We start from the raw sequence: 27070 nt of genomic DNA, 5'->3' as shown, positions 1-27070 counted from the left end.
TGCCTACCCATTGGTCCTTTAATCAACTTGGTTTAATTTCTAACGTCCCGTTTCTCCATGACATGTCAGACTCCCCTCAGAAACAGAACCATATCAGACGAGCAGCTGTGGAGCCGCTGACCACAATCCCTCCATCAGATCAGTGTCTGCCTCTGCCGCTCTGGCATCTCCCCTATTAATTGGCCGCTATGTTTGGGCGATGAGTGTTTCACCAACAGTCTGAAAGCGGGCCCTCGCAGACGATAACGCAGCCGAGCAGTTTGCGCTCAGAGGCACAAGCCAGAGCTTCGTTTAGGAATTGGATGTTAATTGATTTGATAATTCCCTGTGGTCTTTCCTCTTATGCGCTCATGTCTCTCCCGATCTGCCTCTTCACTGCAGCAGGCTGTTGGGTGTTAGACCTGCTCTCCAATTAGCATGTGTGCTGGGATATACACTTTTGAGGCTACCTGCTTGGCTGCTTCACATTAACACCCTTTCAGTGGCATCGACTCAGCCCAGGAAAGAGAATTTGAGAAATTTCTTGGAAAAATCCCTCTGTTATTGGTTTGAACTTTTGCGGCTCTCAGCTGCTCATCATCGCCTGCTCTTGATGTGGAACTCAACTTGTAATCTCTTTGGCAGATGTCTGAGTGGGTTATATTTTTTGCTCAGCTTTTCCTTGAAGGTATGGTTGTAATTGTTAGTGAGTTACGTACACATGGCTGAGTCCTGAACAAAATCAATTGATTTTGATGCTTGGAATTTTCTGTTCTATTTAGTCTTTGCAGCAGTGCCATTGTTTAAGTAAACAGTTTTGAAGGCAAGTATTATCCATTGTAGCTCTCGGTTTTAAACAATAGCATGTCATGATCATTAGGGAGCATTAATGAGTGTTTTAAACACTCCCCAGAAAGGCTAAACCAATCGAAGCAACAAACCACAAACACTGCTTTGCGTGCCTTTTTTTTTTTTTTTTTTCTGTTTGGCTTTTCATCTTAACATCTTGTTTCAGGCTAGTCATGAAAAACAAAACATAAAAATGCACTTCAATATGTTGATTTTATTCCACTTTATCATCTGTAGGTTTTAATTATAGTACACTGGTTCCTTGCGATAACGTAGTCCACCTCTCGCGGTCTCGCAGTTTCACAAATTTCTTTTTAGTGCAATTCTGTACAGTACTGAATGCGTTCAGCTTACCAAATTGACATAAATTTTAAATCGTTAGCAGTGTGACTCTGAAATGCTGTACTGTATGTTTGCAAGTTTTCTCCCCATAATGCCGACGAAACATTCTGCACCGTCAAAGGCACCCACAGTAGCAGCCAAAAGGTAGAGGAATGTGTTAACCATCACACAAGAAGTTTGACTTCTGGACATGCTAAAGGAAGGTAGAAGTTACGCAAGTGTTTAAACAAGAGAGAAAAGTGTGACAATGTTAATGCTAATCTGAGAAAATAGTGTAGTGAGGGTTTTTTCAGCCTGAAAACATCTATAATAATAGTTAAGAATAAAGCAAACAACTACGCAGATTTCACCTATTGGAATTTTTAGACATAGACATAGCATATTGCCTCAATATTTTTTCTTTTTTCTTTTAATGATAATTACTTTGTTCTAGTTAATGTCATGATAAAAGGAGGTAAATGATATCTCATTTGTAAAAACAATTCACTTTAATATGTAAACAAAAATGAAACCATTTAGAAACGTTTAATACAAAATGAAATGCAGCAATTATTAGGCTCTGATTACATCTCATATTAACACCAATTTTTGTCAATCTAATCACTAGAGGAACAATTATTTTGCAATAAATAAAACATTCAGAATGAAAGTATGATAACGTTTTTAACCTCTTGAGTTCTGGTGTTTTGCCATAAAAATGCCATTTTACCTTAATTTGAAGGATATGCAAATGTTTGAAAAATGATCTTTAATGCTATGATGGCAGCTTTTGCACCATGTAGTGACGGAAGCTCAGTCATATGAACTACAGTAGTCACCATGCCCAGGGTCCTGCTTGTTAGATTGTGCTAGCAACACTATATTTGAAATGTTGTTAGATTAAGATTTAGGTTTGGGGTAGGTTAAGGCTGATTTGCCTTGAGTAATCGGCGTGACGTATTGCTCGTGCCTTGAGCGTAGTCATGTATGTATACTTCTGCATGCTTGTTGTGTTGCTGTGCAAAAACACCTCCGATACACTAGCAGGCAGTGGGATTTTTATGTTCCTCTGTGTCGTATGTCTTCACAAGTTTTTTTTTTCTGAATGCTACCTTAATGTACAAGTAGCTAAAACTCTCTCGTTCAGAGGTGGGAATGGGCAGATGTGCAACAACAATAACGATAAGGTAAACACAAAACAACAGTTTCCATCTAGAGCTCCAATGTGTTTGCGCAGCTCTCGGTTCCGCCCACACTGGTCACAGCTACCAAGCCGACTAATCACAGAGCTTGTGTGGGCTATGTAAGCGCGTGAAGGCTGTGCTGGAGCATATGCATGTGCTTGACGCAGAAGTATAAATCAGCCTTTACGTTGGTAGCATAAACTGATGGGAATAGTATTTCGTTTCTGAGATTTTTTTTCTTTTTTAAATATTTTCAAAATTATGTTTTACAGAGCAAGGAAATGTTCACAGTATGTCTGATAATGATTTTTCTTGAGGAGAAAGTCTTATTTGTTTTATTTTGGCTAGAATAAAAGCAGTTTTAAATTTTTTAAATCACATTTTAAGGTCAAAATTGTTAGCCCCTTTAAGCTATATTTTTTTCGATTGTCTACTGAACAAGCCATCATTATACAATATCTTGCCTAATTACCCTAACCTGCCTAATTAACTGAATTAACCCATTTAAGGCTTTTAATGTCACTTTAAGCTGTGTAGAAGTGTCTTGAAAATAGCAAAATATTATTTACTGTCATCATGGCAAAGATAAAATAAATCAGTTATTAGAAATGATTTATTAAAACTATTATGTTTAGAAATTTGTTGAAAAAATCTTCTTTCCGTTAAACAGAAATTGGGGGAAAAAATGAATGATGGTTAATAATTCAGGGTGGCTAATAATTCTGACTTAGAATCAACATAAACACTTACAGCACTCTAGTAACTTGTTCATGGTATGCTGGATTAAGCCCTTCTCTTAAATAGAAGCTAACTTTATTTTCCCAAACGGCTAGAACTATCCTAGAACTAAAGTCATTCCTAGTTGTTGCAATGCCAACATGACAAAAAGAGGGTTCTGCTGCCAATATTTGTAGGAACTGTGAAAAAGACCAAAATAGATGGCAAAGATTCTTCAAATATTTAGTAACGAAGTAGATGCTATGGAGAACAAATTATTTTCTAGAGTAAAGAGCATAGCCCTCACCGTGGCTGACGCTGACACGCACCTCTCAAAAAAATGTAACTACACGTCGCAACGTCGCATAGCACAAGCTTTGTGATTGGTCTGCTTGGTAGTTGTGACCAGTGTGGGTGGGACCGAGAACCAGGCAAACATGTTGAAGCAAGTGTCTGTACATTCCGTGAAGTATAGCTCTAGATGGAAACTGTTGTTTTGTGTTTACTTTGACTATTATTGTTGTTGCATGTCTGCCGATTCCTGCCTCTGAAGGAGCAAGTTTTAGCTACTTGTACATGAAAGTAGCGTTCAGAAAAAACAAAACATCCGCGAAAAACAACACAGAGGAACATAACCTACTGCCATCTAGTTTTTCTAAAGTGTTTTTGTGCACATATGCACAACTACGCTCAAGGCAGGCGCCGTGGGTCACGCCGATGACTCGACGAAGAAGTATAAATCAGCCTTAAGGTATACTAGATTTCAGTGGCTGTTTCTTAGACATGTAATTGTTCTTGTTCATTACAGAAAAATCCCCAAAACAAAGACACAATTCAGACAATTATGTCTGTGCTTAAGGTAGTTTCACTCTCTCTTAGACCTTGTCGCAGTTTATTTGCCATTGACTGTGATCTCATTACGAAGGTTATTGTTCTGACTCCTGAGCTGAAGGTTACGCTCTCAACATGGCTCTCAGCTACAATAAAACCTTTGTAAAAACGCCTTCATTAGAACATGCTCCTCATTAAAACACGCAGCCGGCTCGGTGGACAGTAATGAGGCTGGGGTGGGCTCGCACTCTCCAGCAATTAGATGGCTAAAGAGGAGCATTTTCAGCGCCGTCTCCCTGCGGAGGGCTTCAAAACGACTTCTCTGAGCCCTCCGAGTGGGTGTGGCGAGGTCAGACATGTCACCTGAATTTGCCATGACAACTCGCACCTCTGCCAATCACAGCCTCCTTTGACCCCCTGACTGGTTCTTAATAGAGAGCGTTTGTCAAATCAGCTCAGGGATCCTGCTTGTTTTGACATCTATGCTATATTATGACTATATTATGTTGTTTGTTTTGACTGCTGGTCATTTTTAATGGCCGCTATTGTGTTTGTTTATTTATTTTTTTGAATGGCTCATTTAAATTTGTAAGAGGTCACGCTAAGGAGTTATTATTATGCTGAAACTTGCCGAGGTCTTTGGATTGCCAGTGAAAATAGTTTAGTTTGATAGAGTTGTTTATGGCTTTGTTGAGAAACTAATGTTACTCTAATGATCGCCAGCTTTGTTTACTGACCCTGCGCAGCCCGGAGTGTGCCGACATCTGTTCCGCGCTCTTAATTAGCCGATTAACGTACGCACACACATCTTTGTTAAGTATATGGAAAGGCATTTACACAAGCTTTTTAATACAAATTAATTTTCCAAAATGAGGCTTAGATTGTTGCCGTGAAAAAGAAGTCTGCAGACGTTATTCTTGTACACATTTCCTTTATGGCGTTAGATTTGAGTGTGTAAAGTTAGACGCATAAAGAATTAAACTATTTTGTTTCAGATTCATTAACCAAACGAAAGGGTTAATTACAGATGATTAAGAAAAAGATAAATTCTTCTAACAAAAAATTGTTTTAATGACCTTTAAGTCTTTTTAGTGATGGAATAAATTAAATACTTGGTTCTAAAAAGTAAATCAGATTAAACAGACAACAAGGAAAGCGTATTTTGTTAAGTAATTTATGTGATGTTTAAAATTAGGGTTGTTTGATTAATTGAAATCAAATAATGATCACAATTCAAATTGTTGCGATTAAAATATGAATGTAATATAAATATATAACAATAAAACCAATATGATAGACAATTGAATAAGCGGATTCTCAATCTTCTCAATCAACAGTGCTCAAAGCAATTGTAGCGCCCACTATTAACATACAGCATGGTGGAATAATGATGACGTCTGCCTAGAGGGCTCATATAAACTGATTTCTTTTAAACTTTTACTGAATAGTTTAGTTCAGTCAAAGTCAAAAATATTAGCCCCCCTGAATAATTAGCCCCCTGTTTATTTTTTTTCCCAATTTCTGTTTAACAGAGAGATTTTTTTCAACACATTTTTAAACATAATAGTTTTAATAACTCATTTCTAATAACTGATATATTTTATCTTTGCTATGATGACAGTAAATAATATTTTATATTTTTATATATTTTTATATATATAAGTATTAGCCCCTTTATAGCTTAAAGGGGCTAATACTTTCGACCTTAAAATGGCTTTTAAAGAATTAAAAACTGTTTTTATTCTAGCCGAAATAAAACAAACAAGACTTTCCCCAGAAGAAAAAAATATTATCAAACATATTGTGAAAATGTCCTCGCTCTGTTAAACATAATTTGGGAAATATTTAAAAAAGAAAAAAGAATTCAAAGGGGGGCTAATAATTCTGACTACAACTGTATTTTCAATCGCCTGCTTTGAGTGCTCAAGTTTCACATTTCATATCTTGACAGCGAAGTGAGTTTCTTATATAAATTCACAGCATTCAGCATGTAGTTTATTTTTATGTTTAACTATTGTCCATTTTTAATTATTGTCCATTCATACACTCTAAAAATGAGGCCTATGTCAAATGTCAAATAATAAATGTCTTCAATTAACAAATAATTTTTTTCCAAAACATTTATATATATATATATATATATATATATATATATATATATATATATATATTAGGGATGTAACGGTATCAGAATTTCACGGTACGGTATTTATTGAATCATTTACAGAAAAAACAAAACTTATGAAAATACTCCAAAAAAGTGCCAAAAGTGTCAATGACATACAAATTAGCCATCTATCTGTAAGCTTTGAAACAGGAACTTCAATTTTAATAACAAAAAAAATATTAAACCATGTAAAAAATAAAGTTTCAATTTAGTATTGTTGAAAACTCATCACATTCAACATTTAATCACACTCAGCCCATCTACCCAGATGAGAGCTCTGCTAGTCGGACTTCTCATCAAGCATCTCCCGCTGGATCTAATCTCACTATATTTATTAAACGGGATATTTCATTTATCTTGTTGTCTTTATCTAACGACATATTCCCTGACTTTGGTCATTGGAATCTATTACTTGTTCTCAGGTAACGTGTTTTGGCTGAGCGCAAAGATAAGTTAATGATTAATGTAACCACGTACATTCTGTATATTGACTTATCGCTTGCCTTTATTTCCTATAATGTATAAACTTATTGTATGTTATACTTTTAAAATGGCCATTATCGATTCTTAAAACTGATACTCGGCAAAAGAGAGGGTGTGTTCCGTATTTTCACTGAAATTGAAAGGAGGCAGTTGTTATCGGCTCCGTTTTGTTATAAATATCCACACAGTGAAGATGACGCTCATATATGCAGCACGACGCCTCAACATGTCTGCTGTCTAAGTTGCTAATATTAAAATGAAAATAGGCAGTTCCTTAAATCATGTTTACATTTTATTGTTGACAAAGTGAAACAACGAAGCCAGGGTGATGTGAATGAAGTTATAAAGTACACTGTTCCCTTTGAAGATTTACCCGTGTCCTCGGTATAGTCTGCTTTTCCATATCAAACTGAGAAGAAGAGACTGCAGCCTTGATCAAACTTGCGAAGTCTGAACTTACACGGAGATAATGCAGGACTGAACTGTGCGTGTTAGGCTACTTAATATTCAGGAAAAGCCCCAATCAGAGAGGCAAATGTCTGCAGCCCCGCCTCCGTTTTCAGATGTCTCCGTTTTCCATCATCCACACTGAGACGGAGCTGCAGCGTTTCAGAATGAAAACGGCCTCTCCAGCCGTGAAACCGTAAGTATTACTGGATGCTCTTTTCATCCCCGCTTCTAGCAGCACACTCCATTTCCGCATTACTGGATCTGTAGCGACAACAGACCGCAAGAGATGATGGTCAAGCATGGGCTGATGGCAATTGTAGTTTTCGCTACCTCCCGTTCGCTTCATTCGCCTGAGCAAATTTTCTCAGAAGACCTATAGTTTTACCGAGTCATGCGACTTCGGTAATATCGAAAAAAAATTAATATTGCGGTATGACGGTATTTACAATACCGTTACATCCCTAATATATATATATATATATATATATATATATATATATATATATATATATATATATATATATATATATATATATATAATAAATAAATCATATATTTTTCTATTTTGGGCATTCGGCTAAAGCAGCATTATCAGCTTCAAAACTAAAATCAAAATATCCCATGTTTTCAGTGTTTCTTAGTTTTGTTAGAGTTTTCGGGATATTTTCTTTCATGGATATAGTCATCAATGCTGTTAATGCATTTATTCTATGCAAAAAAACAACATACACAGGTGCAATTACAGCCTCAAATTTTTTGCATGAACTTCTTTTCATGTGATAAATTCCTGATGCTTTTCACTATATTTTTATTCAAAAGTCGCCCAATGTGAATAGTTTTGATGTTAAAATATTTGTTAAACTAATTTAAATAAAGACACAGTGAAACAGTATAAATTCTGTATTAGGAAAAAGGAACTCATTAAAAAAATAAAAAATAAATCTCAAGGCATACAGCATCCATAAAGGACTTAACTGTTTTAGTACTAACTGTACAATTGTTGACAAAAAAGCACATGATTGTTAAAAAATAGTGGTATTAGATTGAAAGATCAGAGAAGCCTGTATAGTAAACTATGGTCAGAAGTGGACAAAAGACAGAAATTTGGGAATGTGTCTAATTTACCTGTGATCTGATCGACTCAAACGCAGCTTATTACCTGGTGGCTGCTTCAGTAATGTTTACATCGCTGACTCCCTCTGTCATCCTGGTCATCCTTGCCTTTTTTGTGCAAAGCTTTATAAATTAGCCTGCATATGTGCGTGATCAACATGGGTTAAAAAGCCACACTTTTGTGCGCAGGCGCTCAATGAAACAATTGAGTTACTGAATCAAAAAGGCGTTTAATTTGCATAATGACAAAAAATAATATAGATTGCAGCTCCAAACACATGAAAACGAATGTAATGAGCCTGGTTTAAAAATGTAAGGTGTAGAAAGTACAGATATTTGTGTAAAAATGTAAGGAGTAAAAGTAAAAAGTTGTCAGAAAAATAAATAGTAGGGTAAAATACTGACACCAAAAAAATCTAAGTACAGTAACAAAGTATTTGTACTTCGTTACATCCCGTCTCTCACTCTAACAACCTTCATGAGGATGATAATGCAGACATATTGTACAGTATATTGAGCAGTTTATTAAATGAAATTACCAATCGAAATCCCATTATCAGTGAGTAAAATCAGAATTTAATGTATTTTCCCAATTTGCACAGCCCTTTTTAAAATAGCTTACATTAAACATCATTTAGTAACTAACACAGGTGAAATTTTGAATGCAGTAAAACACCAGAATAAGCATAAAAACCTGGACGCCAGTTTGAAAACTGAGTTCTAGACTACACTGAGCATGATGTATGTGTTTTTAATTTCCATCACCATTTGTCTCTTCATGTTCCTGATTCATTTGCTATGTTCAATAGTCAATATTAAACAAAACAATAGAGCTAAAATGTTCATAGGTTACTTCTTAGCATGCCTTGCTCTTCTGAAATGTTCTCTCGTCAAGAAACACAATGGCAGCAAACGTCTCTCCTCATCATAAAGGGAAATTAGTATCATGCTTGTAATTGCATGTTCTGGTGCGTAGATGAGCACTGAGCTGTGCACGTTTGACGAAGTTCTGCCCCCTCAGAGCAGGGGTGCTTTGTAAGGAGTTAAATTGGATGGTTAATTCGGGTGTTATTTACCCTGTAATTCATTAGCTTGGCCCTGCCATTGGCAGCGGGCAGGCTGTAATTTCACGCTTCGCAATAAAAGATGTCTCATAATCTGCTTCATTTAGCACCGAAAGAATTTAATGAAATTAACTGCAGCCCTAATTAAGACGGTGAATATTAAAGACCTGCTATCAAGCCTTTAACGAGTGTGACATGATCCGCCTTCTGTGGGATTGGAAAAATATCATTTCCCAGGGAAAGGTTGTCGCTGCTCCGAGCCATTTTGGCCAAGATGGCAATTTTGTCATGCACACTAACCTCCCGCAAATTAGTTTTTTTTTTTTTCTTTCTCTTCTTTTCCCTGTATAATTTTTAGCTCGAAAATAATTTAAACGAATACACAAACATCAATCAGGGCTCTCTGTTTAGATTTGGCTAATCTCTTGTTGCCAGTATCCATTGGCTTCGATTGGTTTAGTCTTTCAGGGGAGTGTTTAAACCTCTCATTAAGCTTCTTGATGACCTTGACGTGTTATTGTTTAAAACCGAGAGCTACAATGAACCTCACATTACCATCTTTACTGTCCAGTCATCAAACTTGAACTCCTGGGTATTATTTAACATGGACAGGAGGTTCTAGATGTCCTTTCATCATAAGACGAGGAGCTTGATAAGATACAGACAATAAACGTTCAAATTCACAAGTCTTTTCCAATCATATTATTCATTTTTTATATATAGTTTTAAGGTTTAGGAAAAATATCAATAAATACTCACCGGCCACTTTATTAGGTACACCTCTCCAACTGCTCGTTAACGCAAATTTCTAATCAGCCAATCACTTGGTCGCAACTCAATGCATTTGGACCCAAAATGGACTCAAATCTCTGAGCAGTTTTTTTTGTACAGTTGCCTTGAACCGGGCCAAAGCACTCTTGTCCCCCCTCCCGTCTTCCCCGACGGCCCGCACTCACATTAAATTCGGGCCTGGGCACGATAACGTCATCAATGCTGCGCTGTTCAGTAAGCACTCTCGCTCAGCACAGGGATTTCTTAAGTTATATCATTTAAGTCATTTGATATGCAGTGACATGCGGTCAAATATTTCGCCGAACAGATCAGCCACTTTTTTGTCATAAACAGTCATAAAGTCCTCGTGCTGCAGGTATTAGGAGGTTTGCTGAAGGTGCGCAGCTGTCATGCAGTGAGGGGTTTTGCGTCTTTAATAAACTACGACAGTTTGTGTTCACTGAACAGTAAGAATGATTAAATAATCCATATTAAACGGTCCCTTAAAAGTCACGTCTCGCTTTCAGTTTCATGTTTTGCACCAAACACAAGCGTACCGCGCCAAAGCCCAAGTGTACCGCGCTTAGGCACACCTTCAAACCGTGCCAGGGCTGGCCAAGTGGCCCGATTCAGAGCACACAAACAATCTGGAAAATGGGCTTGGGCACGGTTCGGATAGCATAGTGTGAATACTCCCTTAGTCATTAAGGATTAAGGCAGTTCTGAAGGTAAAAGGCGGTTAAACCTAGTACTAGGAAGGTGTACCTAATAAAATGGCCGTTAAGTGTATATGGTATTTATAAAAAATATACATTTTATATAACAAGATAACATTTATTGGGGACTTGCACTAATCTGAAAAACACTTTAACATGCTTTTTACATTTAATATTTATATTAACCCTGACACAAAATTATGATGGTCTATGGGGTCATCTTAATTCCAGCTTATTAGTTGCACAACATAGTAATAAAAAAATGCTTTTTTAATTATGTATCCTATACATTATAACATCTGTTTGCTAAGGTTAAATATCCAACCACCTCCATGTTTTCATTTAACCTATCATAACTGCCCTATGAACATAGATAATCTCGATTAATGTGTATTTGATGATGTTCCCATTTCTGGCTCGATTCAGGTGTGTGTTTGTCAGCGTGAGAGCTTCCTGTCGTGAAATGATAAATGTCTTTTGTGGGTGTTGGGTGGCGACTCCTCTCACTGCCTGCACCGGCCAGATCAGATGGCCGCAGTGATACAAGACCCCCAGCTTTCATGCCATGTCACTCACGTGGCCCCACTTCCCTCGCACACACACACACGTACACAAGTCAGTCACAGTGACAGGGCCGGAGGCGAGCCACTGTTGGGATGACACACTTAATTTAGCACCCTTCTTCTGGAGCACCCAAGAACAATAAGACCGGCGTGGGCTAACACCCAGCCCTTTGTTGAGCGGCTGTCCGGTGTGGACTCAGAGGAGACGGATCCTGTCCGCCATACTGACTCTGTCCACACCCATGCCACAGCCTGCATTCATCTCCCGCTTAACCTCTCCTTTTGTTGTAGAAGAATAGGAGAAATGAGAAGTGCTGAAGGAAGAAGATAACACACTGATAAGAGAACATCGGCCACTTTTAATGTAATAGATTACAGGCCTTTGTTTGTTCAGGAAGTTTATTACTAATGGATACTCAGTCTGTTTTTCCTTCAAAGCCAAAATTTGTCTTAGGTGCTGTTGTTCCTTCTGAGACGTATTTGAACCTTTCCGTTGTATCAACGCTCCTTTATATGGGCTCTTCATATAATTAAATTGTTCTTCACATAAACATACTCAAATACTAGCATCAATGTTAAAGCGAGTTAGCAGCATTTGTAAACAATCTATACACATTATCAGCATGCTACATAAGGTATAAAGTACATCCAGGAACTTGTTATCGCAGAATAAAGCTCAACAGGCTTATCTCGGCCTATTTATTTTTTAAGACTGAAGGGCTTCAATCTGCAAAAACGAAAACAACTGTACGGGATGTACTTTATTCCACTTATTACATGTCTACTTGTCACAAAAGATTGCTCTGAGCAATAATAGTTTGTTAATGACTTCATTCAATGCAAAGCTGACAGAATCGAAAACAGCTGATGGAGTATACACTAACTTGTGCATTATTTAGTCCTAAGATGAGGTCAAGCAGTCAAAAACACAAAGCTGACAGAAACTATACTGTCTGGGTTAAGCATATACTAAGCTATACAGTATATTATTCATTCAAAAGACTGCATCAAACAGTTAAAAATGTGGCATGATGGATAGCAGAGAGATCTGAATGTGGATGTACTGTAAGTATATGGATTTGAATTTGTTCACTGATTAATCAAGATGATTCAAAGTTCCAGTTGCATTTTATTTTCAGTAGCAGTGGTTATCTCTGAACAACCAACATGATCTCATTGCAATTTGTAAGTTTTTAATTTAGTGGCTAATTCTTATGAATTTATGCGATCTCATTCGTACAGTTTAGTATGATTTGCTTAGTTAGGGGTGGGCTTGGGTGCCACGCCTCCTTTTTAAATTTGCACATTTTCGTACGACTGAACTCATGAATTCGTACAAATTTGACACTAAACTGACAATACTTGTTTCCTTGTGAGATCAGGCTGGAATAACATACCTTAAAGTGTTGTGACTGACCAATCAAAATCGAGTATTCTAGACAGCCATGTAATAAAATCTTGTTAGCAACATGTTTCATTACTTGCTGCAAGCTAATACATGCTAAAAATGTAGTATCACTTTAAATGTAATAATGTTTTATCACTTTAAATGTAAATGTAATAATGATAGCATGTTTTGATAAAACATGCTATCAACTGTTAGCAATGTGCTAAACATACTATAAATGTTAAAATGGCATAAAACTTTAACTTGATAAACTTTAGTTTTACAATGCTACACTCTACTTCATATATTAAAATATTTTAAAAGACTGCTAACTAAACAGTTTTAAATGTTTAATGGTTTTGATATGGTTTAACAGTTTATTTTGGGATGTCAAAAGTATGGACTTTAACACAAATCAATACTGAAAAGTAAAAAATGTGACTATCAACATTTTTAAAATGGCATAAAACATTAACTTAATAAACTTTAGTTTTACAGTGCTACTCTACTACATATATTGTGTTTTAAAGAAGACTAACAAAACCTAGCAACAACCACTAAAATCTTTTTAAATGTTTAATAGTTTTTAAGTGGTTTAACGGTTTCATTTGGTAATCAGTAAGTATGTATGTGGAAAGAACAGACTTTGACACAAATTAATACTGAAAAGCAAAAAATTCCTTGCATTTCGAGCAGTACTGTCTGGATTCTTGAAGACCGTTTAATGTCTGCTCCAATGATCATTGCTTGATGCACTTCCCTTGTACACAGATACATGGACATAGGGCAATATGAAAGCTGTCCATGAATCTGTTAACTGTTTGGTTCAAGCAATGATCATTAGTTATAATAGAGTCTGTCTAGTATGATTTCATTTTTTAGTAACGTGTCTTAAAACTTGTTTTTATTTTACTTTATTCTCAATTAGGTTTAGTTTAACCTTAGTTATTGCTGAATACAAGTAACTTTGCAGTTGCAAGTCTTTTGAGTATTAGTTGTTGCGATTGTTGTGTTAATATAAGTAGACTAAGCTGACATGGAACATTGAATACGCTCAATAAAATGTCTATTGGGAGACCATCAAAATAAAGGGTTAGCTGATATAACCAGATTGTCTAATAACACAATTTAACACAATTTACCTATCGATAAGAGAATGACTAAACCAGACAAGGCTTTAAGAAATCATCTGAAAGGTATTATCATCGTTCTCATTCAGGCGTTTATTTGTGCACTTGTGTTGATCTTTATTGGCTGATTTAGCCTAATTTCAATTGGTGCTCCACTAAAAAGCACAGGTGCTCCATTTTCAGGCTTGTTGCAAGTAGAAAACGCCTGCGTGAGATTTATTCTTTTAGCCCCTGTTTTGCAACATTACAAGACCTTGCAGGTTGTCAGCCATGGGAGGGTAAAATAGTGGCAAGCAGGGTGTCACCAGCCCGGTCCTTAAATAATGAGCGATTACTCCCATCAGAGAAGTGACGTGGTGTTCAATTAGCCTCTCCCGCTGAATGATCGCTTGTCATCTTCCCGATGGATGTGCTAAATTAATATACCTCCATCCAAAACCAGAGCCAGGCAGAAGACATAAGAGCTACCTGCCCAACACAACATGCCTGCCGAGACCTCACGCTTACACCGTCATTAAAACATCATCTCCTTTTTCTGTCTTTCAATCTGTCCATTTCCTTTCTTCCTCCCTCTTTCTTTCTTCCTCTTTTTTTCCCCTAGCACACATGCGTATGCAAGCGCACAGTCTTAGTTAATGAAGTAATGGATATTCACCCTTTGTGACAGATGGGCTGCTAGCGGCTGCACCCTTGTTAGTGAATTAAAAAGCTCGTCAACTTGTGTTTAGCACACAGCAGGAGAGCACATTGTTGTTCTACCCTCTACTCTCGTCTTGAATGCTGGGTCCGGGGTGTACAGATGTGCGGACTGACCCGAGGGAATGTCCTTCCACACATAGAGCTCCACCACCCGGGGGCCAGACTGATCTCAGAACAGGCACGGCAGGCTTCATTATCTAAAAACCAAGATGAGTTTAGAACAAACATATGTGTCACCAAAGGCCAGACTGATCTTGGTAAAGTTCTGCAGTATATATGAATGATAATTTAAAATGAATACTAGAATATATCATAATAAAACGTGTGCTTTGCTGTTTTACTAGCTGAAGACTCAAATAGATTTGATTTTAGTCCATTTGAGTATAAGTAGACTGTCTGCTTATTATCTGCTGATACTGCTCCTTCAACAGACATTTTACTGACTATTAGAAATTTGCAAGTACATGTCAACTTACACTAACCCTAACCCCAACCTAACAGTCTACTTCTAATTTAATAATTTGTTGGCATGTAAATACAATGTAACTTAAATTTAACAAACGTTAAACGTTTTTTTTAGCAGATACAGAGTACCAATTTCTTGTCATGGTGATAGGCCAATTGCAAGTACTGATTCTGATGCTTGAAAATGCCTACAGCACATTTTCCCTCTAAGTAGGATATTTAAGTGGAGATCTCACCTTACCTCGGAGAACAAATTGAGGATGTTGCTTATAATCACTTAAACATGTACCTTATAGCCACTTAGGTGTGAACGTATTATTGCAGAAGCAGCTTTTCAGTAAATAGATAAAGCAGATTAAAAAAATAGCAAATTGGTAAGAAAAATTACAATTTGGAAACATTGCAAATGATGAAAGAAAAATTCCACTAGTCTCATTAGCTATGTTTTATTGGAATATTTAATTGATTCCACGCAAGTTTAAGAAAATATCATAGAGATTTTATTTCAATGTCAAAAATTGTAACAATTTATTGGATTTTATTGGAGTTTAGTGAAATTCATCATTTGTCAAACATTGTCCAGTCCTCCATTGGCCGCACCCCAGACATGAGTCCTCTTTTACTATGAATTTTCTGCACAACAAAAAAAGCATAAGACATTTGTGTTTTGTTTTAACACCTTTCTTCAGACAGGAAGTTTCTGCAGAGCTGAATTTAATTTTAGACCAGAATGTATCTACTTCTGCAAAAATGCTAATTAGTATGCACAGCAGTCCACACACAACAGTAGAAAGTCAGTTAATATATGACCCTTACATGACCAATACAAATAATTGTTTGATGAAAAGAAAAAGAGACTAAAAAAGAAAAATCTATTCCTTTTTCCCAACAGTTTCCATCCACCTATATGTACAGTATGTGCATTTTGGATATGTGCATTAAAAAAAACGGTTAATCAAAATGCCAAGATGTGCATAAATTGTGAAAATGCGCATAAAAAACGTATGAGCATAACTGAGTAGGATAAACTTTTTATTCATAAAGATGTGCATAAACTACGATGGAAACATTTTAACTGCACGTATTTCAGTATGCTTATTTAAAAAGGTCATGTGATTTTGTGATAAGAGATCATGTAATGATGAAAATGTGTGCGAATGGATAAACCAGCAGGCTGAGCGCATTGTAAAACATCTGAAATGTTGTTTTGGTCCTTCTAAAACGCCTTAACCATTTCAGCATTAGTGTTCTATTTTATAAATCACCTCCAGAATCAAGAGCGTCTGTGCTCCGCATCTGACACCTTCAAACGCCACCACGCATTCACTGTGTGTCAGGATTGCCTTCTGAGGTGCAAGTCATTTATTAGATGAAGAAAAGATTGATGCAGCTTCTTTTACTGCAGCAAATTACGTTTTTACTGTTGATATTTGGCACCAGTTAATCAGGAAGTGACGATTTTGTTCGCTTTGATTCATTGGATGGAAACGCTGCTTTATTTGCACGTCTTTTATTCGATATTACAGTTTTGCGCATAAAGTTCATTTGCATTTTTAGATGGAAACATTGCTGATGTAGCAAAAGTTAGTAGCGCAAATTTGGTGCATAAGAAGTTAAAATGCACACCTGTCAATCCATTCCTTCTTTACGTAAGGAAACATGCCTGTTTATTAAAATAAGTTTATTACAAGCAGTTATATCATTAAATATTCCTGTTAAAAAAATGTTTTATGTAATATTAACAACCAGGTTTTAGTGAACTTGCAATATTGTCAAAAACACAGATTTTCATTCAGTTCTCTCTGTAAGAAGGCCTAAATACATGCAAGGTCATTCAAATATTTTTGCTCATCCCCTACTAACACAAACACTTGTGATCGGTTCATGAGATTGGCCAGATCAGCGCGTACCAATCAGGTTATTAAATGTGATTATTAGCCTATACAGATCTCTGGCCGGTTGATCGGAGCATCTCTAATAAGTACAGTATAGTTGATGTCAAAATGATTATCCCTTCTGTGGTTTTAATTTTTCCTTTTTCAAATATTTCCCAAATGATGTTTAACAGAGGAAGAATAATAATTCTGATAATATTTTCTCTTTTGGAGAAAGTCTTTTTTGTTTGATTTCGGCAAAAAAATCAGTTTTGCATTTTTTTTAACAAACATTTTATACAATGTTATACAACGTCTTGCCTATTTACCCTAGTAAAGACCTTTAAATGTGACTTTAAGCTGAATACTGGTGTCATGAAAAATATCTAGTAAAACTTTATGTATTGTCATCATAGCAAAGATAAGAGAAATCAATTATTAGAAATTAGGTATTAAAACTATTAAAAATGTTTTGAAAAAATATCTCCATTAAACAGAAATTAGGGAAAAAATATTCATGAGGCTAATAATTCAGAAGAGCTAATAATTTTGACTTCAACTGTATATAAATGTTGATGTATTTTAATTAACTTTTCAATTCAAAATGAAGCGTAAAAACAGATTTCAGTCTAATAAAGTTGAGTCGGAGTCTGAATATAGACTAAAATTGGTATTTTTGAAAATCTGCATTCAGTCTAATACCATGTTATTCTCTGCTTTGAGTTATTAAGTCTTGTATATTTTGTGTTGATCGTTTATTTACAGGTTTTCAGCTTTAAGTCTGTACATCATTTCCCCCCTTCAGACTGTGTTTAGATACCAATTACCACATAATTAGGCCAGTTTAACGGTGTGTGACAGTTAGGGATTGTGGCATTTTTTTTAATGAAAATGCAGGCTGTGGAGTGACTGAACAAAAAAAAAAAACAAGACAAAGAGAAATGGGCAGAGAGTGACAGAAACTTGTCGGCTCTGGTGTTACACGCTTCGTGGCAGCCAGAGCAAGAAATCTATTATTATCCGTCCTGTCTGCACGTTAATGTTTAACAAGTCCAGCGAAGTGACACGCCGCCGCAGCAGCGTAATTGCTAATCAGCGGACAGTTTTATTCCCTTCTTGCCTAATGAATTTGGCTGAAATGAGGTGTGGGCGGCCGGACCCTTAAACGGGCAGTCAGCCGCCACTGATGTGCGTAGGAGAGGAAGGTTAGTGCTCGTGTCATAGTGCTAATGTGCTCGCTAACACTCCAAGAGGAATTTGCATTTGTAGCTCACAGTGTTTTTTTTTTCTCTAGCTCTTCCTCTCAAAGTGTGTGAATAAACTGTATATCCACTTGAGTCTATTATAATTAAGTGTATTGATTTTTTTTTTCAGTGTGAATTTTGGAAGAAATGATAGTTTTAGCCTTCTCTCACAGACTATTTTTCAGGCCAGTGTTTTTCACAATAATTATTGGATGATTTTGGCTAATGAACTGTCTTTCTCTGTCTTTGTGTATCAGGGCATGTTGCTGAAAAGAAGTGGCAAGTCACTGAACAAAGAGTGGAAGAAGAAATACGTCACACTTTGTGACAACGGAGTCCTCACGTATCATCCCAGTCTGCATGTGAGTATCAATACATACATACTCATACACACACGTTTGCCTACAGAGTGTCCGCAAGGTCTTAAAAAGTATGATGATAAATCAATTATGACAAAATTAAGGCCCTTAAAAGATATTTAAAAGTCTTAATCGCGTCTTTACGAGGTCTTAAATTTTGTTCAAGCGTTGTCCAGAAAAGCATAAATATATATTTGTTTTTCTCCTAATATTAACAACGGCGTGCTTGATCCACGCGATTGGTTTGGGCCGGGGCGTGTCCGGCCAAGCTCCTTTGTCCAGGTGATGTCATGTAATTTGCGACAAACGCTGGAAGGTGATGTGACACTCTCCACATGTAGGGAAACCATAGAGCAAAACAGAGAGCAAAATTGGAAAATGTAAGTTTGTATGTTGTAAGTTTCTCCTGGTTGGAGAACGACGAGTTTAAAAAGTGGCTGAAACCTGTCGCTGAAAACAACCGCTTAATTTATTATTTCAAGCTTTGTGTCTTCTAAGCTTATTTGAGTTTAGTTGCATGGTTGTGCTCCATTGGTTTATTTAACTACAACTGTTTATTAACACCTGTTTATTAAGGTAGTAGTGACGATAAGGTATTAAAATATTCTGAGAAGGTCTTTAAAAAGTCTTAAAAAGGTATTGAAATGACCTTAAGGATTCCTGCATATACCCTGACCTAACTCTCGGTGAGTACACTGGTATTAGGATTGCACGAAATCGGAAAAATCTAACGTTGCAATGTTTTTTTTTCTGCTATATATGTTGCGATATGAATATAATTTCACTGGATGACTTGAATAAGTGTTTTGGAAAGAATTGATCATTTTTGATTGACTGGGATGATTATGATTCTGTAGAGGAGTGCATTTTCATAAAATATAATGAATGCGAGGTTCAAGCAAAGATAAATACAATGAGTAAAAAGATGAACTAAATAAACTGTTTTATTGTTTTCCCAAGTAGTCTAACAGTATTCAGGTATATACATTAATTAAATAATCAAATGTTTAACAACACTGCATAGTCAGTGTTGAAGGTAATGTGTTATAAACATTACAAACGTTACATTATAATATTACTTTTCCAAAGTAACGAATAAAGTAATGTATTACTTAAAATAAGTAATATTATTTCAGTTAGTTTTTAAAAAATGTTACGCAAATTACTTTTTACCTTGCTTAATTGGCTTTTACAAAATATATTGTTGAATAAAAATGACCTTAGTCAGATTAAAACACACACTCAGTGAGGGAAGTGTGCTGTGAGGGAACAGACAGTCACCTCGCACTCATCATCATGTCTCTTTTTTCATAGCTGATGAGTCTGTGTACTGTTTTAGTTACTGAATAACTCAGGATATGGGTTTATTTCTATCAGAGGGGGTATCCAGTATGTTAGTACTTACTGAAGACACAAACCGTTTCACAACAACTCAATTTAATGAACTGATTCGACTGGTTCTGGTTAAAACAAACGATTCATTCGTGAATCGCCCGTCATCACTACAGACAGTTAAAAACAGAAATAACGGCAGGCCGGAGACTTATCATTTTTGCTGTGGATTTTTGTTATTTTGAATTTATCGAAGAAAATAATTGGATTGTCATTAAGTGTAGAATATGTGAAAGTTAAACTCTTGACAACTGCGAGAAACACGACATCGAAAAGAAAACCAAACAAAACAAGAAGCACTACACCCGCACCCCACGTCCAGCTATGATTGACATCAGTTCACATTCTCCAGGTAAAACAATTAAATTGACAAAAAAAAAAAAAAAATAGTTTTTGCTTTTATTGTTAAGGAGGTGCAGCCTTTGTCTAACGTCACTGTAGAAGCGACTACGTTTTGTAATAAAGCATTTCATATGTCTAAAAATGTATTCAATTTCTAAAATTCAAAGGTTTATTTTGATTTTGATTTGTTTTTATCGTCTTACTGTTCATTTTGTTATTAAACATTTTAAAGGTTTAAAATCTGTTTTTGTCTTGATATAAATTATTTCATCTTAGTACTTTTAGGCTTTATTGCAGTCTTTAGCTCAGTGGACAGTGAATTTACCGAAATAATAATCCAAAACATTCAAAAGTAGCAAACACATTAATTTACATGCTTTTATTAATGTTTTTATACAACATGTATAGCTCTGGGCTTAGAAAGTTCTCAAAATATAATTTTATCCTACATTTTTTAAAGGAAAATTAATGTGTAGGTTATTTAGGTGGTTGTTAAATACTGAGTTTTTCTATAAAAAAGTTGAAAAAACACCTGCAAGTCATGAAAGAGATCAAACCTTAGCCAAGTAAGGAAAAGTAACTCAAAAGTAATATAGCACATTATTTTTCATAAAAAGTAACCCAGTAGCGCAATTAATTACTTTTTTGAGGGAGTAACTCATGATTGTAATGCACTACTTTCAAAAGTAACTTTCCGCAACACTGTGCACTGTGTCATCGTTCTATAAACAATTAAATAACATTTATTGTTATTCATTATTCAAAGGTACAGTATAAATTCTTATGCCTGAATGCTTTTAAAGTCCTCATCCCTTAAAAAAAAAGACATGCAAATGACCAAATACAATCCAGACTCAACATTGCATATTCTGCGATGTGACTATTGCGAATGATCACATTGCGATATCGATGCTGAAGCAATATATTGTGCAGCCCTAACGGGTATTGTATTTGCCTTCCTTATCATCAGTTTAATCCTGCACTATTAATGTTTTTTTCCCAGTTCAACATCACTGTAATATCCTCTTGTTTTTATATATCCTTTTCACTGACGTTTACCAGATTATTGTGTCTGCCTCAGCATGGTGTCTGAAGACAGTCTTGTCCTTAATTACCGGCTCATCTATTTGCACACGGCTGACGCTGTTGATGTGTAATATAACGCTGTAATGGCTTGTCATAATCACCAGCTCAGACGACGTGTTTGCCCACACATCAATGGAAATTGCCATCTTTTATTGGTTGTTTTGCATGTCTAGATTTTTTTGGAGTGCGTTTAGACCTTATTGTTACCATTAACCAATCTCAGAGTGATTACGCAAACACTGTTGGAGACCACAGATTAAATAGGAAAATGACGACATGGATAGATAGCAACTAGTCAGTTCTACAATATGCACAAAGTTCAAGCATTTTTTGGGACTCGTTCTAAATTACAGATAAGCATACCTGCCAAAACTCCCGTTTTTCCCGGGCGTATCCCGTATTTCATACCCATTTCCCACTACCCTGACATTTTGTTATTTATCCCGGAAAACTCCAGTAAGTTTACCCCCCTTCCCCGGTCCTCAACTTTTTTGTACAGTCTTTAACACCCCCGGGTTGCTGACTTTGGTATAGTATACAATTTGTCATGAAAATAATTGTTTGTGAAAATGGGAAACATGAACCGATCTAAAACAATAACAGTATAAACTAGGGGTTGCACCGACTTGTCAACTTTAATTCTTTGCTGTGTTGCTTTTTGATTGACGTCGACTAGTTGCACTGTGCAGATCATGTGCTTTGACCTTAACTACATGGCAGCTTTAAGCCTCATTCACATTATGAACGATTTGCAGTGGCGAAGCGACAAATGACTGTTCATTTCAACAGAGAGTGAGCGACTTCCGGTGACCTCCGTCTCCGCAAGTGTCAGCGGCTGTTGGTGGGCGTTTCGAGCGGCTCGACAAAGTTGAGAATCCTTCAACTTCATGCAAATCAAGAGCGACTTTTTTGAGCGACAGCCAATAGGAGCACCGGTAGAGCTCATGTGTTCCTCTCTCAGCTCACTCAGAGGCCGGTTGTGTTGGTGCTGTAGATCTACACAGACCTCAGTTTGAAGTAGGTCGCCACCCAGAGCGACAGACAGCTACAAAGTCAATACTAGTATGAATAAGGTGGTTCACTGAATGAAACTGCCCTTGGATTATTTAGTCTTTTTAAAAAAAAAATTTTCTTATGTAAAAATGATTTTTAATTTGATTAAATAATATAAAATAATTTTGTAATAAAATAGCCACATTTTTTTTACAGTAAAACGTTATTGACAATAAAGTCAAGAGGCGTCATTTTACCAGCATCCCCTATGACAGCACTGTAGCTCTATTGCAAGCAGCAAGAACAAGTATAATACAAATAAATGTCCTGTCGCAGAGTTATTTGAGCAGACTTTGCATTTCCTGTGGAAAAGTGTGGTTCATGCATAGATAAATATATGTGTACGTGAGTGAAATATCAAGCTGTTTTTAACTTTGAATGCAGCATGTGCATATAAACTAGTTGATGATGCATTCCACTACACCTGCGCTTTATTTGACACCCCAACAAACCACCCTTGCGTACTGCAAGCAATTAAAATTAATGGGTTTCATAGTGCAGCGCTTTCTACGTCCAGTGTAAAAGCAGATTCACACCGTGCTGGTTACTACTATTTATATATGTTTTCTATAATAAAAATTCCATGTATTTAAATATTATCTAGCTTTCTTTTATCCTTCTTATTTTTCTTTATATATATATATATATATATATATATATATATATAAAATGTTCAACCCTCCTGATTTTAACTGCCCTTCTGATACATTAAATCTAGCCTATAACTTTTTTCTATCTCAGTGGCTTGACGCAAAACAGAAAGCATTGTGTCCATAATTCCTGTAGACGTCATTTTAACTTGCACAAATTAATTCCCTAATTAACATCCTCATCTGGGCGAATTAGAGGAAGTGTGCATCGTCATATACAGTCCCCCTCCTTCTTTTGACAGTGAACAGGTTCCTCTCATCAGCAGGTGTCTGCTACACAGGCATCAATTACAGTGTTTGCAGAGGCTAATAGGATGAAACTCAATCAGGGCTCCTAATTGCTCAACTATGTGAAAAAGAAATCACATTAATGCGGCTGATTAAGTGGATGGCAATAGATGCAACCCAATTAGTAAGAGAAAAAAAAAAATCTCAAATAACGCACATCTGTTACAACCACGTCACAACTTTGTCATTTATTTTAGGTACATAGCTATTCCCTGTTGATTAAATCGCACCTTTTTAGTTAAAGCTTCCATGATTATGCTTTGGCACAATGAGGTTTGAAAGATTCGTCAATGTTAAATTCACATCTGCCACCGAAGTGGCCAGACGATGATCTTTTCATCAACTGTTCGCGTTTGAGTACTCCAACTCCCTCAACGAAATCCCTCAAGTGGTTTGCCCGTCCTTTATTTTAAATCAAGAGTTACATATGGACCGGTCCCTGGAGCGTACGTCCTTCATGAAACACAGTAACATATGTTCTTCAATAGAGCCGATACGTGGAGTCTTTGGCCTTAATGAGCAGGGGCAATGCTTTGAGAGGGAAAGCGCAGCACCCGGAACTGCCATACATCAGCTGAGTGCCAATCAAATCACACAAAGGCCCGAGCTTCTCTGTGTATGTGTGCTGTTCCGAGCAATTTACAGCAAGAGCAGAAACGTGTCCATCCCTCACTAGAGGCCAACAAAAGGGCAATTCAAAGCCAAGAGCTCTCAACACGGTTTAACAAGCCACAGGAGAGCCCTTCAGGAGTGGCGGGCCAACAGCTTGCGGCTGGTAATTGCATCCCTATTAGCATTGAGTAACTTTCATCATCAACGCAAGCAAAGCCACGCGCGGAAATCCAGACAACGCCGTGAGAATCCAAACACATGCTGCGATGGCATGCTGCGATTCACGGAAAAGGAAAAAGAGGGAGATTTTTTTATGTTTGCTCTAAAAGGCTGATATGAAGGTGCACGGATTCAATGTGAATATCAAATAAATTCATATCGATTTCTTTACCTCCTGGGGGTGGGCCAAATTAACTGTGTGCTGACAAGATGAATTTAGTTGACACTTTTCATCTAAAGTGTCGAATGCGTGTGTGTAATGCTTTTGTCATTTGTACTGTAGGATTATATGCAGAACGTTCACGGGAAGGAGATTGACCTGCTTCGGACCACAGTGAAGGTTCCAGGGAAAAGGCCTCCAAGGGCCATCTCAACATGCGCTGCTCCCAGTCCCAAAACCAATGGCCTGACCAAGGACATGAGCAACATGCAGCTTGGACAGGCACCAGGTAATATAATGATGCTTTCTGGGGGGTGGGGGGGGTTTTGTCATCTATGTAACGTTTTTGTTTTGGTTTTAGATTTGCTATTTGTTTTTAATTTTATTGTTAATGTATAAAAAACATATTTGTCATTAGGTCATAAAACCTTTATTTTATTTCCTATAATATAGTTTATTAAAAAAAAACTTTTATTACTTTGCCTTTCTGAATACTAATTGACATATCTGTTCTTGTGTCTTATCTGTTTGTATAAGTTTTTATGCATATATTTATTCATTTAAAATTGGTTCTTGGTCTTCCAACACTAACTAACTAACTAACTGTCTATAGAACGATCAATCGAGCGATCGAACAAACGAATGAATGAACAAACAAATGAACAATCTATCTGTCTATCTGTCTAACCATGTAACTAACTTATTAAATAACTAACTATTGATCGATCAGTTAATCGGTCTGTCTGTCTATCAATCTAACTAACTAACGAACTAACTATCAAACTAACTGTCAAACTATTTATCCATGCACCCATCCATCCATCCATCCATCCATCTATCCATCCAACCATCCATCTATCGATCGAACAAACATTCTATCTGTCTATCAATATGAATAACTAACTATCGATTGATCAATTTATCTATCTATCTGTTTATCCATCTTACTAATTATCTATATATCGAAAAGTCTGTCTGTCAATCTATCTGTCTATCAATCTAACTAACTAATTAACCATCTAAGTAACCATCTATCTAACTATCAATCTATCTGTGTATCAATCTAACTAACTATCTATCTATCCGTCTGTCCGCCCGCCCGTGGGTCCATCCATCCATCCATCCATCCATCCATCCATCCATCCATCCATCCATCCATCCATCTATCTATCCATCTATCGAACTAACTAACTAACTAACTAACTAACTAACTAACTAACTGTCTATCGAATGATCAATTGAGCGATCGAACAAACGAATAAATGAACAAACAAATGAACAATCTATCTGTCTATCTATCTGTCTAACTATGTAACTAACTTATTAACTAACTAACTCACTAACTATCGATCGATCAATTAATCGGTCTGTCTATCTATCAATCTAACTAACTAACAAACTATCTATCTATCAATCTAACTATCAAACTATCTATCCATCCATCCATCCATCCATCTATCCATTGATTAAACAACTGAACAAACATTCTATCTGTCTATCAATATGAATAACTAACTAACTATCGATTGATCAATTGATCTATGTCTATCTGTCTATCAATTTATTAATCTAATTAATTATCTATCTATCTATCTATCTATCTATCTATCTATCTATCTATCTATCTATCTATCTATCTATCTGTCTGTCTGTCTGTCTGTCTGTCTGTCTGTCTGTCTGTCTGTCTGTCTGTCTGTCTGTCTGTCTGTCTGTCTGTCTGTCTGTCTGTCTGCCTGTCTGTCTGTCTGTCTGTCTGTCTGTCTGTCTGTCTGTCTGTCTGTCTGTCTGTCTGTCTGTCTGTCTGTCTGTCTGTCTGTTTAACTAACTATCTGTTTCTCTGTCTGTCTCTGTCATGTAGTTTTTTTTGTTTGTTTGTTTTTTAAGAAAAAATTATATTCTAGAAACAAATTGATGTGTCCTAATATCTGTATAATGGGCCAAGTTTGCGTTCTTCATTAGTAGTGAGTTAAACAATTAAGTTATTGTTTAGTTATTCGTATAACACTTATTGGATCAACAATCCTTAAGCCCCCCAAGGAGTGTTAAAGACCCCTTTTCAGACACATAAATACACACATTCACACACACACCAGCAGGAGGACCAAACTAATAGCATGAATATTCAGTGACCCATAATACATGTACTAATTATTGTCATGAATATTAATGCAATCAGCGCTCGTTCTCCAGTCAGGCAAGTCCGAAATGAACACTAATGAGAGAGAAAGAGGGAAAGAGGGGGGCAGTGGTAGAGGAGAAAAGAGAGATAATTCACAGTGGGAAAGCAGTGAAGGCTTTTGTAAGTGGAGGATTTGACTGTAGGGCTCAGGCAGCGGTGTGATCACATGCACCTCTTATTCCTTTGGTCTTAACATGTCTTTTTGCAAACGCTCTAATTATACACGAATACGAATCCATTATAGCATTGCTTCACACACTGCTGTTCTTGTGCCATGTGTGTGTGTGCGCGTAGACCCTTCTCTGCCCTCATACATACATAGTGTTTATTTTCCTCCAGACAGCCACCGATGTAAAAATGTAGTTTATCAGGCCTCTCCAGTAGTACGATCAGCTTTTTGCCATTTACCCAAAGGTGCTGCGTCTGATTTATCCGCTACAATGGAGATTAAATTGAGTCATGACATTTCATTCAGTGGAGTTTGTAACGGGCCAGTGGAGGCCCGTGGGTACACCTTTTTGCAACAACATATTCAACACCAGAAAAAGAAATATTTACTGAACCTTTTCTTTTTCCCGACTGCTGATTTTTATAATGTGGTATCATTGAGTGTTATTTATATTTTGCTCACCATTGTTGAATAAAAGCTCTTAATAATTCAGTGTGTATTAGGTATGGCAAATGGGATGAAAGCTGGAAAATTGGCAAAAATAAAAATAAAAC

General features: G+C 36.5%; 1 protein-coding gene across 11 annotated transcripts in view; it reads left to right on the top strand.

Annotated features, from left to right (window-relative positions):
* agap1 (ArfGAP with GTPase domain, ankyrin repeat and PH domain 1) overlaps positions 1-27070 on the top strand; it is a 348474-nt gene that overhangs the window by 240335 nt on the left and 81069 nt on the right. For all 11 annotated transcript variants that reach the window (XR_012407727.1, XR_012407728.1, XR_012407726.1 and 8 more), the window contains 2 exons: positions 18265-18369; positions 24292-24457. Coding sequence is in view for 8 of the 11 variants with exons in the window: in XM_001921491.9 (XP_001921526.3) it covers positions 18265-18369; positions 24292-24457 (271 nt within the window). In the remaining 3 variants the exon portion in view is untranslated. The remainder of the gene's footprint in view (positions 1-18264; positions 18370-24291; positions 24458-27070) is intronic.

This window comes from Danio rerio, chromosome 6 (assembly GCF_049306965.1).
Source record: "Danio rerio strain Tuebingen ecotype United States chromosome 6, GRCz12tu, whole genome shotgun sequence".
Taxonomy (NCBI): Eukaryota; Metazoa; Chordata; class Actinopteri; order Cypriniformes; family Danionidae; genus Danio; species Danio rerio.
The sequence above is the reverse complement of the archived record's forward strand: the minus strand, read 5'-3'. Positions and strand labels throughout refer to the sequence as shown.